Source organism: Panthera pardus, unplaced genomic scaffold (genome assembly GCF_024362965.1).
Source record: "Panthera pardus isolate Hobbes unplaced genomic scaffold, ASM2436296v1 HiC_scaffold_6, whole genome shotgun sequence".
In the NCBI taxonomy this organism is placed as follows: Eukaryota; Metazoa; Chordata; class Mammalia; order Carnivora; family Felidae; genus Panthera; species Panthera pardus.
In genome coordinates, this window is record NW_026526991.1 from 33,492,518 (window position 1) to 33,507,448 (window position 14,931).

A 14,931-nucleotide genomic window follows, 5' to 3' on the forward strand; every position below is an offset into this window, starting at 1 on the left:
TGAGAAGGCCTGGAAACGGCCGTAAAAATTAAAATAATGGTTGAGATGTTGTATCAACGAGGTTAAAAAATACAGTGCCCTAAGTAAGTTAGAATGCATTTCTCTGTCAAGTAATAGTATGGCTGGCCCCGGATGGTGAGGCAGCTTTTCCACACAAAGTTGTTTAAGGATTAAGCTCTATCAATCAATGCCATCCTCAAGAAAATGATATTCATTTGTGAGGCTAAAATCAATTCATATTCAAGACATAAAACATGAGGAAAAAAGTTTAGGGAATGAAGTTTCTGTTTAAGTTATAAAAGACCCACCAGTTGAACACACTTTTTTTCCACTCAATATCCCATTGGCTTCAACTTAACCATTCCTATCTACATGTAGTCTCTAGCTGGGTGTTTTCAAAGGCTCATATAGGATAGAAGATCAGGATGTTGAGGGTTTCAAGACAGTGATTTTAGTTTTGGCTCACAAAATCTAAGCCAAGTAAATTGCAAAGTAAGGCCATAAGCAAAAGGTATTAAGAGTGAAGGAAGTTGAAATAATGGATTTGTCAGAGTGAGAGTGTTAGGTTATACGAACTAGAGTGAAAAGATGATGTGTAGAGTGTAGAATGCTTATAATTGAGATTTTGGAGAGGTTGAAGGTATTGGTAGTAAAAGTTCTATGGCATGACCATAAAGTGATTGATGATGAACAGGATAGAATTTTTTTTAATTTTTTTTTAATTTGAGAGAGAGAGAGAGAAACAGAGAGAGAGAGAGAAAGCAGGGAAGGGACAAAGGGAGAGAGAGAGAATCTTAAGTAGGCTTGAAGCCCATCGTGGAGCCCAGTGTGGGGCTCAAACTCAAGGCTATGAGATCATGATCTGAGCCAAAATCAGGAGTCCAACACTTAACCGATTGAGCTTCCTAGGCATCTCCGGATAAAATGTTTATTACTGAAAGTATAGATGTCAGGAGCTAAGAAGGGAGATTATTGGATGGCTTTTGTGCATGTATGTGGAAATCTTCAAGGATATTGGATGAAGCGAGTAATTAAGACATCAGTAGTTGCTGAAAACAGAGGATTCACATGAAATTGTGTTATGCTCTGTAGTTTTTGAAAGAGAAAGAAAAAAAATGATATGAAAGTGGCCAGAAGAACTGCTAAATATAGGGTGTTATAAATATATTCCAAGCTCCATTCTAAGCATTTTATGTGTATGAGACCATTTTGTCCCCCTCCAAACCCAATTATTATTCATATTTTATAGTTGAAGAAACAGAGGTTAAAGTTGTCCAAGGTTATTAGTGAATAGTGGGGCTGAATCTGACATCCTGACTCAAGAGTATGCACTCTTTTTTTTTTTTAATCTTTATTTATTTTTGAGAGAGAGAACTCGCACCAGGGAAGGGCAAAGAGAGAGGGAGGCAGAGGATCTAAAGAAGGCTCTGTGCTGAAAGCAGGGAGCCAGATTTGGGCCTTGAACCTCACAAACTGAACAGTGAGATCATGACCAGAACCAAAGTCAGATGCTTAACACACTGAGCCACCCAGGCTCCCCCAGAGTAGTACTCTTAATTACTGGGAAGTAAATTTTATCTTAGGATCAGTGTCTTTGGTACTTTTTAATGTTGAAGCTGATAAGATGGTGAAAGATGGTTGGCTAGCAGTCATTAGAAGTCATGGTTTTACCAGAAAAACTCAGAGACTCGGGCTGTTGCTGTATCCTACTGAGTGAGGGTTTAGCCTAGGCAATCTTATCAAAGGTACATGAAGTTCTGAAGCCTCCTTCATTCCACAACTTAAATCCTGATATTTTTCCTCTTGGATGACTATGAACTAGGTTGCAGCCCTGTGAGGAGAGGACTTTCAAGACACTTACAAGAGTGAGAACCTAAAAACCCACAGCTATTGGCAGAATGTATAGACCGTGAGGGCTTATGAGTCCATAAGTATGGTCTTAAACGAAATTTATGAGGAATTATTTCAAGTATTCCTTCTGGCTCAAACATGTTTTCTACTTGGAAAAAAACAATAGTCACACAAATTCCTCAATGAATTTAAAACTAAAGTTATGATTTACTGTATCAAAGTGTGTGTGGCGGAAGTCAGTAAAGGTAACTCTTCTAAATGGAAGTGCATTTTCAGAGAAACATGGTTCTGATGGATCACTGCTTTTTACTAGCCATTAAGTTTAGTTAACAGACAAATTCAGCTGAAGATCATTCATTAAGATAGGCATAATTAACAATAGTTCATTAATCATCCTTTTAAGATGATCCTATTTTATCACTATTACCTTCCCCATATCTGAGAGAGTTATGTGAGTCTTGAAAAGAACATGTAGTTCTCTCAATTAAATATATATATATATATATATATATATATATATATATATATATAACAAATAATAAAAGAAGTACTATTACTTTGTTTTGGGTTTATGCTGTATAGGTTAGACTTTGCCATAGAACTCCATTATAATCCTTCATAATTTGGTTTAAAATGTCGAACATTTTGGGGTGACTGGGTGGTTCAGTCAGTTAAGTGTCCGACTTCGGCTCAGGTCATGATCTGACGGTGCGTGAGTTTGAGCCCCGCATCGGGCTCTGTGCTGTCAGTCCAGAGCCTGGAGCCTGCTTCAGGTTCTGTGTCTCCCTCTGTCTCTACCCCTCCCCCGCTCACCCTCTGTCTCTACCAAAATAATGAATAAATGTTAATTTTTTTTTTAAATGTCCAACATTTTGACTGTTTAAACAAACCACTAAGTGCTTTGCAAAATTACAACACATTCTTTATGTGACTTAATTAATATCTACTCCAATTATACACAACACATTATCATGCTCAAGATCTAGATTTATTTTAAAACATTTAGTCCAATTTATATTAATGCAGAAAAATCACATCCAATAAACCACGATTGTAAGAAGAGACACAATAGTTGTGTACTGTCACATTACCACACAAGTATAACTTGATATTTAAGTGAAGGATTATGAATCACAATCACATATAAATAAAATATTTATCGTCTCAGTAGTAGTAAGAACCTCTTTTGAGTATGTAGGGTCTTCTAGGTTTATTCTCATATAGCTGACGTTTCAGAATGTAAGGGATTTTTCTCTTTATAACTTCTTCCTTTTCATTTTTGTCATTTCCAGCATCAAGAACATCCTCCTGAATTAACTGCAAGAGAGGCAGAATATGAATCAAACGTACATGTGGCATGTCTTTCAGGGTATTTTGCTACATTTCATCTCATTTGCTATTCAGACAGTAAGACATACATGGATAAGATATATGAGGTTTAAAACAATTAAATGTTTTGTCCAAGGACAGATGACTGTCAACTGACTGAGACGGGATGAGAACGTGGTTTTTCCGATTCTCTGTTCAAGGCCATACACTGATACCTCCAACTGAAGCAACATACCTAGTACATCTTTGAGTATGTTTCAGGCTTTAATTTATGATAGAGAGACTAAAATGTTAAGAAAATATATCATAAATCACAACACACATAGAGTTTTGAATTCAGTAAGTCATGTTTGGCCTTAAAAGGCAATAGGATTTTATATTTCTTGAAGTTAATTACTGACTTGTCTTGAAAGCCATTCCAAAGATCCATTTCTCAGTCTCAGAGAGAGGATTGTTTGCTCTGCTTAGCTTAGTTGTAGAAATTAACACATGTGAAACAGTAAAGGTCTCTTTAGATTGTGGTGCCTAATAATTAGAAGCAAATTCAGATTCAGTAACGTTAGGGAGTTCATCTCCATGTAGAATCTTACCAAATTTCATTAAATATGCCACATTCTAACATTAGTTCTGAACACTTCTTTCTGGTAGAGTTGCGATTCACAAATTTCAGCTAGCAGAAAATATTTAGAAATCTTCCCAGAATTTTGCACATAATTTATATGAAATTTTAAAAAATGTTCAAGATAAAAATTGTATTTGTACTTGTGATTATCCTCTAAACTTTAGGGTCATTATAAGAAAAACTAACAGGAGGTTAAGTTTTTAATTTTAATGCATATGAACTGAATCCTATCACCAAGTACTTTATTTCAACCCACAGCTATTCAGTTTCAGAGAAGGAAAACGAACTACCGTTAGACAACCTAATTTCTTAATTGCATGTTTGTCTGTGAACATAATCTATAATTTGTAGTATGTTCTGAATGATATTATAGTTTTTGTTTTAAATCACTCAATGATATTTAAAATAGCAAAAGTTCTAATCTTATGAGCACCTGATTTGTGTGTATAATAGTTTATTGAGTTGTTGTTTTTAATCCCTGGATAAATAGCACACAATTGACATTTCCCTATGTTAAAATTAGCATTTTCCAAGTTTTATTGACTTAAACAATATTTTGAAGACTAAGTTATTTAGCTGGAATTAGAATTAAGAGATGAGTAGTAAATTAAACCTAGCTTTTTTGGTCTTTCATCTAGAAAACATCTTTTTGTCTGCAAGTTAGAATAAACTCTAGAAGTTCTGTCTTGCATTTCTTTTCCACAAGGTATTTTTGTGATAGTCGTGTATAGGGATTGTTATATTAGCAGCAAAGACACCCTCACTGTCCCAATGTTGGTGTTAACCCAAAATATAAAAGATGAAGCAAATCTCTCTTAGAGATTAATATGAGAGAAATGGTTTCCTTGTTGGGAAATTTATTTATTTACTTACCTATTTAAATGTTTATTCAAGAGAGAGAGCGAGGATAAAAGAAGAGGCAGAGAGAGAGAATCTCAAGCAGGCTCTGAGTTATCAGCACAGAGCCCAATATGGGGCTCAAACTCAGAACTCACAAAACATGAACCAAAATCAAGAGTCGGAGGCTCAAGCACCTGAGCCACCCAGGTGCCTCCCCACCTTTGTTGGGAATTTTTTTTTTTCTTTAAAGCATTTTCATTTCTGCGGCACCTGGGTGGCTCAGTTGGTTGGACATCCAACTTTGACTCACGTCTGATCTCACCCTTCATGAGGTTGAATCCGGCGTAGGGCTCTGTCCTGACAGCTCAGAGCCTGGAGCCCCCTTAAAGATTCTGTCTCCCACTCACTCTGTGTCTCTCTCTCTCAAAAATAAATAAACATTTAAAAATAAATAAAACAATAAAGCATTTCATTTCTCTTTCCCTCCTTCAAACTAACAAATATTCTAAAACCAAAGGCAATAAATCACTAGCATGGCCTTAAATACAACCGACTCATCCACTACTTAAGTGTAGTTGCGTATAATGGATTTGGCTGTCTTGGCTGTTAGTGGACCTAATTTAGATGCTAAAGATGCCTGAAATCCACGTATTCAACTGAAATAGGAATATATACATATATGGATTTTTTCCAGTTTTATCTGCTTAATATATTCAAATACAAATCGAAACTTTGTGTTTTATGTTTTGTGTTTGTTTATAGATAATACACATGACTTTGTGTTTCTAAGAACACATTTTGAGTCCTTAAATTTTGTAGGCACACCACCGCCACAAATTGCCTGAGTATGCCATTCATTTAAGCACAATAAAAGCATGTGGATCAAATCTGCCTTAGGATATTACTCCCCCCCCTTTTAAGACTGAAGTAATAATATTTTGCCAAACTCCAAATATTTGAAGGACACTTTGAAGATCTGAAGGAATGTTAACCTCAACACATGGTTTATTCTTCTTTAAAATTTGTAAGTCTTCCTGTTATGATAATGATCGCAGTGAAAAAAAAAATCAGTACAAATGAGAGCTAACTAGTATAACGATAATTATATTCATATTTTGTTTTTGCTTTACCTCCCAGTGTTGAAAGGCCCTGCTGTGGCAGATTTTTTGGAGCTGGTATATTGTCAACATCGCTTCCAAGCTAAAGCCGTCTAAGGCAGTGGGAAATTTCCTTCTTGTAATAAGCTCGTCTTCTTGAAGCTCCCCTGTTTCCTCAGCTTGGCTGTTCAGGTTATTTACAAAACTGCAAACATTTAGAAGGGTCATTTTCCAAGAAGAAACACCTGCTTTATTGGTCTGAAATATAGAAAAAAAAACAGGTACTTAAAATTTTAAAAAGTAGGTAATTAAATCTTGTATCATATGGATAAGAAATGAATTTCCATTGCGCGAAGCCATTACATTTTAGGGCCTCATTGTTACTCCAGCCTAATAAACACACTGTTATTAGTTTAGTAACTTTATATCACAGAATTGATTAGTGCCAATTCCTCATACATGCTATTTTTTAAAAATGTAATACAGTTATACACAGGCACACATACATAAGCAAAGCAAAAATTTTGAAATAATAGTGAGTGTAAATGTGTAAATATATATGTATACATCACAGATAAGATTTTAAAAACACCATCTCTACCAGAGTTTAGTGTCTAATGGAGCATGGACTATGATGATATTAATAGATTTGCACAATTACAATAATGTAGGGTCACTAATCTATTCCATACATTGATAATTCTCATAAACAGCAACACAGCTGGTCAATTTATTCGCAAATAATAATATTTTCTAGAATTACTATTTTTTTCTAATAAGATAGGGTCTGAAACCACTATTTTCATCAATAATTTTCCTGTGTGCCAATAGTAATAAACAAGGAAACATAAGGACTTAGGAGAAACTAAATGTGAAATAAGAAAAAATAACAAAAATTGCAAAGGGCGTAGATGAAGGAAAGCATACATTTTTCTTAAAGACACACACACACACACACACACACACACACACACGTGAATGACCACACAACCACGATGGGAAGATTCAATAAAAATACTATCATATGTCAACTCTCTCTGAATTATTCCCCAACTGTAATGCAATTGCAAATCAAAGTTCCAATTTGGAATATATGGGAAGACTGGAATTTGGCGGTGGGGATTTGGCAAAGTAATTATAATGTTAATTTGGAAGTATGAATGTGTGAGCATAAGCAAGAAGATTTGGAAGACTAAAAATGTAATAAGGAGGAACTTACTCTACCAGTTATTGAAATTTATTTTAAAGACTCAGTAATCAAAGGAGAGAATTAATAAAACAAGAGTAAACATTAAACCCAACAGAAGAAAATATAATATCCCCCAAATTAGTCCAAGTACAAATGAGTTTATAGCATACAGCAAAGTTTGCATTTGAAATCCTTGGGACAGTAGGCTATCAGGAAACCTGGACTTACATCTACTTATAACTCTATTGACATATAGTAGTCTAACAATATGCAGATGGGTTAAATATAAGTAAAAATAAAATAATGTGTAAATTATACAGAATTTACTCTATAAACCTAGATTATTAAGCAACTATCCAAACCATGATCCACAAAGTAAAGGATAACTTTAAACACATAAATGTGTAAAACATCTCTGGAAAATTAACAGCCTGAACTAACACCAGAAGCAAGCTATATGGTAAAAGCTGCCACAAATATTAATATCTTTAACACAGGTAGAGCTCTTCAAAAAGAAACTGTTGAATCCACAAATTTAAAAAAATAATAAAAATAAAAATTTTAAGCCTTGGATAAATGATATAAGTAAACAAGTCACAGATCACTCATCAAAGAAGAAATATGTGGAAAGAATTTGGCCACCATCAGCTCAGAAGACTTTCAAAGGCTAGGTACATTTGTTGGTGTAGTTATAGGGACATGGAGAAACAGACACTTCCTTTTCTAAATATTTGTTCATCTGGGTGTAGATTGTTATAACTTTTTGAAGGATGTACTGCATTAAAATTGAAAATGTGCACACCCTTTGATTAAGCTTTTATCCTAAGAACATGCAAATATATGAGTATAAAGATATTTACTTACAAATATTATTATGATATATAATAATGTAATATACAGTGGTTTTAACCAGCTTGGAAATACTTTCAACTATGCTCCTTGAATAAGATTTTCCAGACATTGCTTAAACTTTTCTGCTATGGGAAACTTAGAGACAACATGCTCCATTCCATTACCTGGCAGCAATGCCTTATATTATACCAATTAATGGAATACCTTAATTTTACATTTTCTTCTTCTTTTTATTTTTTAAATATTTATTTATTTTTGAGAGAGACAGAGTGAGCACAGGGGAGGGGCAGACAGAGAGGGAGACACAGAATCTGCAGCAGGCTCCAGGCTCTGAGCTGACAGCGAGAAACCATGAGATCATGACCTGAGCCTGAGTCCCATGCTTAACTGACTGAGCCCCTAATGGAGGGCTTTCTAAAGTGTACTTCTTAGAACACTAGTTCTGCACTCACTGTTTTTAAAAGAGTTCCACTGTCAAGTAAATTGGAAAACTTGAATTTAAAGGAAATGTAAAGATTTCTTGAACGTAGGTATCCTCAGAGCCTTTTACTTGCAAATATTCATTGTAACTTTCTAATGGAGTCAATGCAGTGTCAAGAGTTTCCCAAACTAATTTGACCACAGAAAGCTTTATTCATAAAGTCCAGTCAGGACTAATGTTATCTGATTCTTTCTTTTCCTTCTTTCTTTCTTTCTTTCTTTCTGAGGAAACTGAATTAATCATCTCATTTCTTTCTGCTAGTTAAAATAGTCACTACATGACTCAATAATACGATTATTTAAAGTCACATTAAAAGCACAGCTGAGAAAGTATGACTGACTGAAGAATGTGTAAGTAGATAGACATCATGTATTTGAGAACATTTTGTGTAAGGTCTCAACCATTTCATTCAGAAAAATGGTAAAGACTCTCTTTCCTAGAATCAGGCTCTTCTAAGTCCACTTCTTGACTAGGTCCCAACCTCAGGCTCAGTCCTTAATCCACTTAGCCCAGTTTTAGCAAGAATCTTGCTGAGCCTGTTTACTGCAAATGCCTCACCCATGGTATCTGATCACCCTAGATATCTGATCAAATATCAGATACTTGATGAAATTTCTGGCCCTAATATCACAATCTTGTGTCTTCTAGCAAGACTCCTTCTAGCCTTAATGTTTCCTCTTATTCCATCCACTGACCCCCACTCTGCTTCTTGGCTATAAAGGCACACTTGCCATTGTTGTATTTGGAATTGAGCCCAGTCTCTGCAAAACTCCCATTTCAGTAATTCCTCTTGAATAAAGTCTTCCCTATTATGTTTAGCTAGTGTCATGAATAATTTTTCTTTAACAATAAACATTCTACTTATTACATTATTTTATACAAATGTTTATAATAGACCTAAGCCTGTAGATAAGAAATTTAGAATATCATCTCTTCTTTTCAAGATAAGGAAAATGAGAATATTTGTGGTTCTTACTTACCATTACTTGATTTTAACTTTTTAATACTAAATAAGATTCTGGTCAAATTTTTGTTACCTAATTAAATAGGAGCTAATCCATAAGACGAAGACTTATCCCCTGTAATACACTGAACTCAGATAAGTCCAGCAAATTGTGAATTCAAGCATTTCACAGAACAGAAAATAATTAAAGTCATCTGTGGTGAAGCTCTGAAGTTTTATAGTTGAATACAAAATGTGACGGTTAATAATGGATCCTAGATTCTCACTGTTAGTTCAAAAATATTTATTAAACTCCTACTGTATACAAGGCATTAAATTTGATCATAGAAAATTACAACATTATAGCAGCTTTTTGAGATCCTGAAGAAAACATCCTATACCAGGTTCTCTTTCTGAATAGAACAATAGGAAAGTACTAGCACTGGTAATAAAGAGAACCGTATTGTGAGAAAAAAAAAAATATCTTCCACTTTTCAAGCTTTGGACTCTTCTCTCAACCTTCTGTTGCTTAAGCAAATTTTCACATTAATATTTTAATGTCTAAATAGCTTTACTTCACAAATGAAATTCTTCACATACTTTATTTTTAAAATGGAAAGAAGAAACCTGAAGCTTTCTGAAGCTGTTCATAATGGAGTTAGTTCTACCAATATCAATTATTATTCTCTTAAATTTTTAAATGGAGTAGTTTAGTTAAAATGCTCGTAAGTTGGGGGTTTCATTTGCATAGAACGCTACACACACCAAAAATCAATTGAGTCAAGGAGAAAGAGATGATAATAGTTCTGTAAAACATAAGGAATGAGCTTTTGTTCCCATCCTAACAGCAAAATTGAAATAATTATGCTTCTTGGTGCTTTCTCATTATAGACTGTATTTTGCTTATTTCAATTGAAAGGAGGCAATGGGATTCAATTTTCATTCCATGATCTGTTTAGAGACATATTCCAAGATTAAATAAAAGAGAAAAAAATTATTATGCCTGTATTTTTATGTATTTATTTTTTAATTATTATCATTATTATTTTTATTTTTGAAGGAGAGAGAGAGACAGAGCATGAGCAGGGGAGGAGCAGAGAGAGAGGGAGACACAGAACTCAAGGCGGGCTCGGCTCGAACTCACAAACCGCGAGATCATGACCTGAGCCGAAGTAGGATGCTCAACCGACTGAGCCACCCAGGCGTCCCATTTATGTATTTCTTTTTAAAAGAAAAACTAACCCACTCCATAAATTGGGATTGTTTTTCCCTTGCAACTCTAGGGAAGGAATCACAACTCTACTTTCACATTTTCACAAGGTAGCTAGCACTCTCGAAACTATACTAGCTTTCGGGGATTATTTAGGACTTTGATGTGTCTGTGTAAATTTAGAATTATGGAGGTAACATCTCTACTGTGAAATTAAGTTGTTTCCTAACCTTCCCCATTTTTAAACATAGACGATTGACTTCACCTGTCTTCCTATTTTTGGGGTGATATCACTGTCACCATTGTTCTTCTGACTGAGTATTCAACAAAGGATCCATTGTCTTAAGGTTATTATTTGGTTATTGAGGTTTAATGACTAAACTAAATCTGATCATTCCTGATATGAAAGCTATAAAATTAAGAAAATATTTGGTCTCAGTCCATTCAGCTTTTGTAGATCAGGGCAATGGTGAAAATATATGCACTTAAATTTTCCCCAAATGTCTTTTAAGGATCATAGCTGACAATGTATCTTTGTTAGATTTCCGATAATAATACCCCCACGCTCCCAAATACTATTTCCCCTTATAACCACATAATTCTACAAATATAATAGGGATTGTTGTACCTGGAATGTGCTCACTCAGTTAAGGAAGAGAAATCTGAAGTACAAGACCTGAGTTGGGGTATTGCTTCAGAAATTAGACAGAACGTCTGAGCTTTTACTTTCTTACTATAACATCTGTTGAATCCTCTGCCTTAATATCCTAGGGCTATAATAGTAATTGAACCAGGGGTCTGCCTCAATTCAAAATTTATTTTTCTTTGAGAAACATCTTTTGGTTGAGAACCCGGTTCTCTATTTCTGCCTTTAGATACCCACTAATTGACTCACTCTGGGGAAATCAGCACTGTGTGGTAGCATGGTAATCACATATATTGTAATTGTTTTTTATTCCTAAGTACAGATTGGGATCTAGGCACCTTGTTTTCAAGACCCCAAGAGAGGAATAAAAGGGTCCGGTATACAAAGTCTCAGTTGGTTCAGTAACAGCAATGAGCAGGTGTAGATGACACTTCTGTTATAGGGACAATGTAAATCTAGGCATGGATTTGATGTAAATGTGAGATCATAAACTCCAACCCTTAAAAGTAAGGAAGCAAAGGCAAGCGATGTTAACTAACCCCCTTATTTAAGATCAGATGGTTCATAAGTCACAGATGCAGGATCAGATCTCCAAGCTTCTGTTTGCCAGTCTATTGATCTTTAGGCTCTACCACATTTCTTTCATGAATTGTCATGAACTTTCATTTTAATTTAGAACTCCATTTTACTCTTGCCAATATAACAAAAAAGGCTAAAATGTCACTTAGCTTTCATGTATACACTTAACTTGAGGCATACCCTTTGCCATACACGATGTGATAGGAATGGAAACAGGATTCCTTTAAATACATTTTCATCTCCACATAAACAATATGTGACTACTTAATTAAAGTTGCAATGTACTGATTGATAGTCACTATAATTTCTGTCCCTGTCACATCAACACCCTTAGCTCTTTTGAACTCAAGGAAAATTTTCTGAAAAAGTAAATGCCTCTCTATGAACTTTTCAGTCTTGATGGGAAGTTATTAACTATAGGAAAAGGACACCGTGTTTATAATAAGACCTTACAGGTTTTTCAATCCTTGGTTAAAGAAAAAAAGTTACCTTTGATGTATGCATATTGGTCAATAAATCTGCTTCTAATGCTTTCATTTCCTCTTCTGAATCTGAGTAAAATCAAAACCACATGTTTACTATATAATCATAGATAATTATATTGTAACCTACAGACTTTAGATTAATCCCAAAAAACTAGTCTTAGAGGCTTATTGTTTTCCTATGTATTTATTATCCTTAAAATAATATTCAAAAAATAATTATGGTTTTATTCTGGGCTAACCGGCAGCTAGAATATTAGAAGCACTTATAAGAAAATAAACACATGATTTTATGCCAAGAGAACTATTGATGTATTGAAGTTGTTTAATCACTGAATCTCAGTATTTAAAAAAAAAGCTGATTATATCATATAATAGAGATTTCATCAAAAATGCTGGTTAATTTTTGCCAGCAATAGTTAACATATATAGACTATATGCATATTGATATTTTAAACACACTATAATGAAAAGGTGTGTGCAACAGACTTTTTCAAGACAAACCAAAAGGAATTGTTTACTGATAATTTTAGAATAAGAAAGATACTGAGATTTAGTCAACATGAGATGCTGTTTTACAAAACATACTTTGAAAGATACGTTTTTCTACTTTAAATAAGAATTCAGAAATATGTACTTAGCTATTTAATCACAGGCTATTAAGCAAATTGGTTAAGCAAAAGTGGAGCTGTCCTTCAGTACATGTGTAGTTGTGCTGAAAATGGACTTCTGACGTTTTTTAGGATATCCATTCCAGTTTCCACTGATGAATATATTGCAGAGAGGAAAACTTTAGAGAGTACTATATATAAGCAATAGAAATAAAGTTATAGAACACCATCGCAAGATGACTTAATTCATACTCACTGATCTGTCATAAAACAAAGCAGGGGCTACAATGACTATCTTCCTTGCACTACACACTTTTATTAAAAAGAAGTGTCACACTTAGAGGAACCACTTCTTACATTGCATCTAGGAATTAAATTACACCAGAGATCTTTTTCTCCTCTTTGTTCAAGGCCAAATCTGTTTTTCAAAGGAATGACAAATCCCTTTAGCCATTTATGAGAAATGTACACCAAATTCCCTACAAATTTTGGCTTATTACATCAAGAAGTTCTAAGACTGAATGAACACAGTGTTTAATCAATAACCCAGTTTTCCTCATACACTCTCACTATACCTTTAACCTCCTGTAATAGCTAAAATCATAATTGTAGAAAATTTGCTATTTATATCATGGAAATGTTTTGCAAAGTCAGTTCAAGATCTTTTCTAGCGATCAAAAGAAATTAAAGATTTTTCGAAATAACATTTATATCTTCTGCTAGATGTAATTTCATAATTTAAATAAAATCAGCAGGAGTTTGAATTAAACATTTCATGTCATATTTATAAAATATGAAAGTATAAAACAGGTTAAATGATCTTACTGCATTTATTCCCTATGCTTTTTTTTCCACTTTGGTGTGATCATTCAATTATTTTTCAAACATTAATTGGAACATATTGCAACATTTCATGTTACTGTTTTAAATTTAAATCTTATTTTCAAGGTAAGTTATTGATAGATATTGAGCAGTACATGGTCTCTCAATTATCACATGCAAAACAATCTATAGGTAAAGAATTTTTATTAATGTAAACATGCCAATTTTCCAATTACATTTTATATCAACTTAAACAGCATGCAGAAAATTAAATTAATAAGATGTTTATTTGTCACATAGACTATATAAAGTGTATTTTCAAAAAGTACTTGGAATACTTATATGTTTTTTAGAAATAATTTTCTATAAATAATGGTTCATTCATTTACTCATTAAACATCAGTTTTCACTTTGTTTGTATCTTAACATATACACACCATTCAGAAAATAATTTTGGGGAGGGAGAAGCCACTGCTTCCTAAGAGAATGACTGAGGATGAGAAAAAAGCATTTTGAATGGAATGGATTCTAACTATGGTTTTGCACTTTGACAGGCACTGCCTCTGTACTTCTCATCAGATAGTGACCAGCCTAATTTAAGTTCTACATATTTTTTTTTCCCTACTCTGGTGGTCACATTCCAAAGGGAGAGCATGAAGATTTCATTGAAATCTTTTTATTACCTTGCAGATTTAAAAAGAGAAATGAAATCTTTCAGTTTTTGTAATCATAAAGACAGAGAATGAATATATTCAGTTTCTATCACTAAAAAGCAAATACAGAATAAAGGAGAAGCTCTTCTTCCCGGCTGCATTAACATAAGTAGCAGCACAGTGTAAAAAAAAAGAAAAAAGAAATCACTTCAGGGAATTGTGAAATGCAGCTGCGCTTACCTGAGCACAGACTCCAGGAGCTGAGAGCCAGAAGTATCATGCATACCAGCTGGATTTTCATTGCTGCCATCATCTTGAGCATTCTAGCAAGCCAAGTCCATAAACGTCACAGATGCTCTGAAAGGGGCTTTCTCTAGCTCTTCCTCTGCCTTCAGCTGACTTTGAAAGTGAACTATGAGAGATGCTTTGGCCATTCCCTATATATACATGTAGAAGGATGATGTCATGATAGTACAGGGATTATCTTTTCAGGATGTGCCCTCCTTCGTCTCTACCCCTCCTCTCCTCTCTCCACTTCCTCCTCCCCTTTTCCTTTGTCCCCCCCACTCTCCTCCCCCACTTCTGAACTTCAAATGAAAGTGACATCTTCCCTAATTGCTCCGGAATTCTGACGCACAGGAGTCATTCTAAAGCAATTCCATATAGAGCATACTGGAAAAAAACTTACAGGATCTCTTTTGCCCCATTTCCTCTCATTCCTGAC

General features: G+C 34.3%; 1 protein-coding gene across 1 annotated transcript; it reads right to left on the reverse strand.

Moving 5' to 3' along the window:
• Positions 1 to 2,817: 2,817 nt before the first annotated feature.
• On the reverse strand, positions 2,818 to 14,626 carry NTS (neurotensin). Its single transcript, XM_019434732.2, has 4 exons — positions 14,448 to 14,626; positions 12,129 to 12,190; positions 5,773 to 5,997; positions 2,818 to 3,168 (listed from the first exon to the last, which is right to left on the reverse strand). Exons 1-4 carry the CDS (start codon positions 14,527 to 14,529, stop codon positions 3,016 to 3,018), a joined length of 522 nt encoding a protein of 173 aa, XP_019290277.1. The 5' UTR covers positions 14,530 to 14,626; the 3' UTR covers positions 2,818 to 3,015.
• Between the last annotated feature and the right edge of the window lie 305 nt (positions 14,627 to 14,931).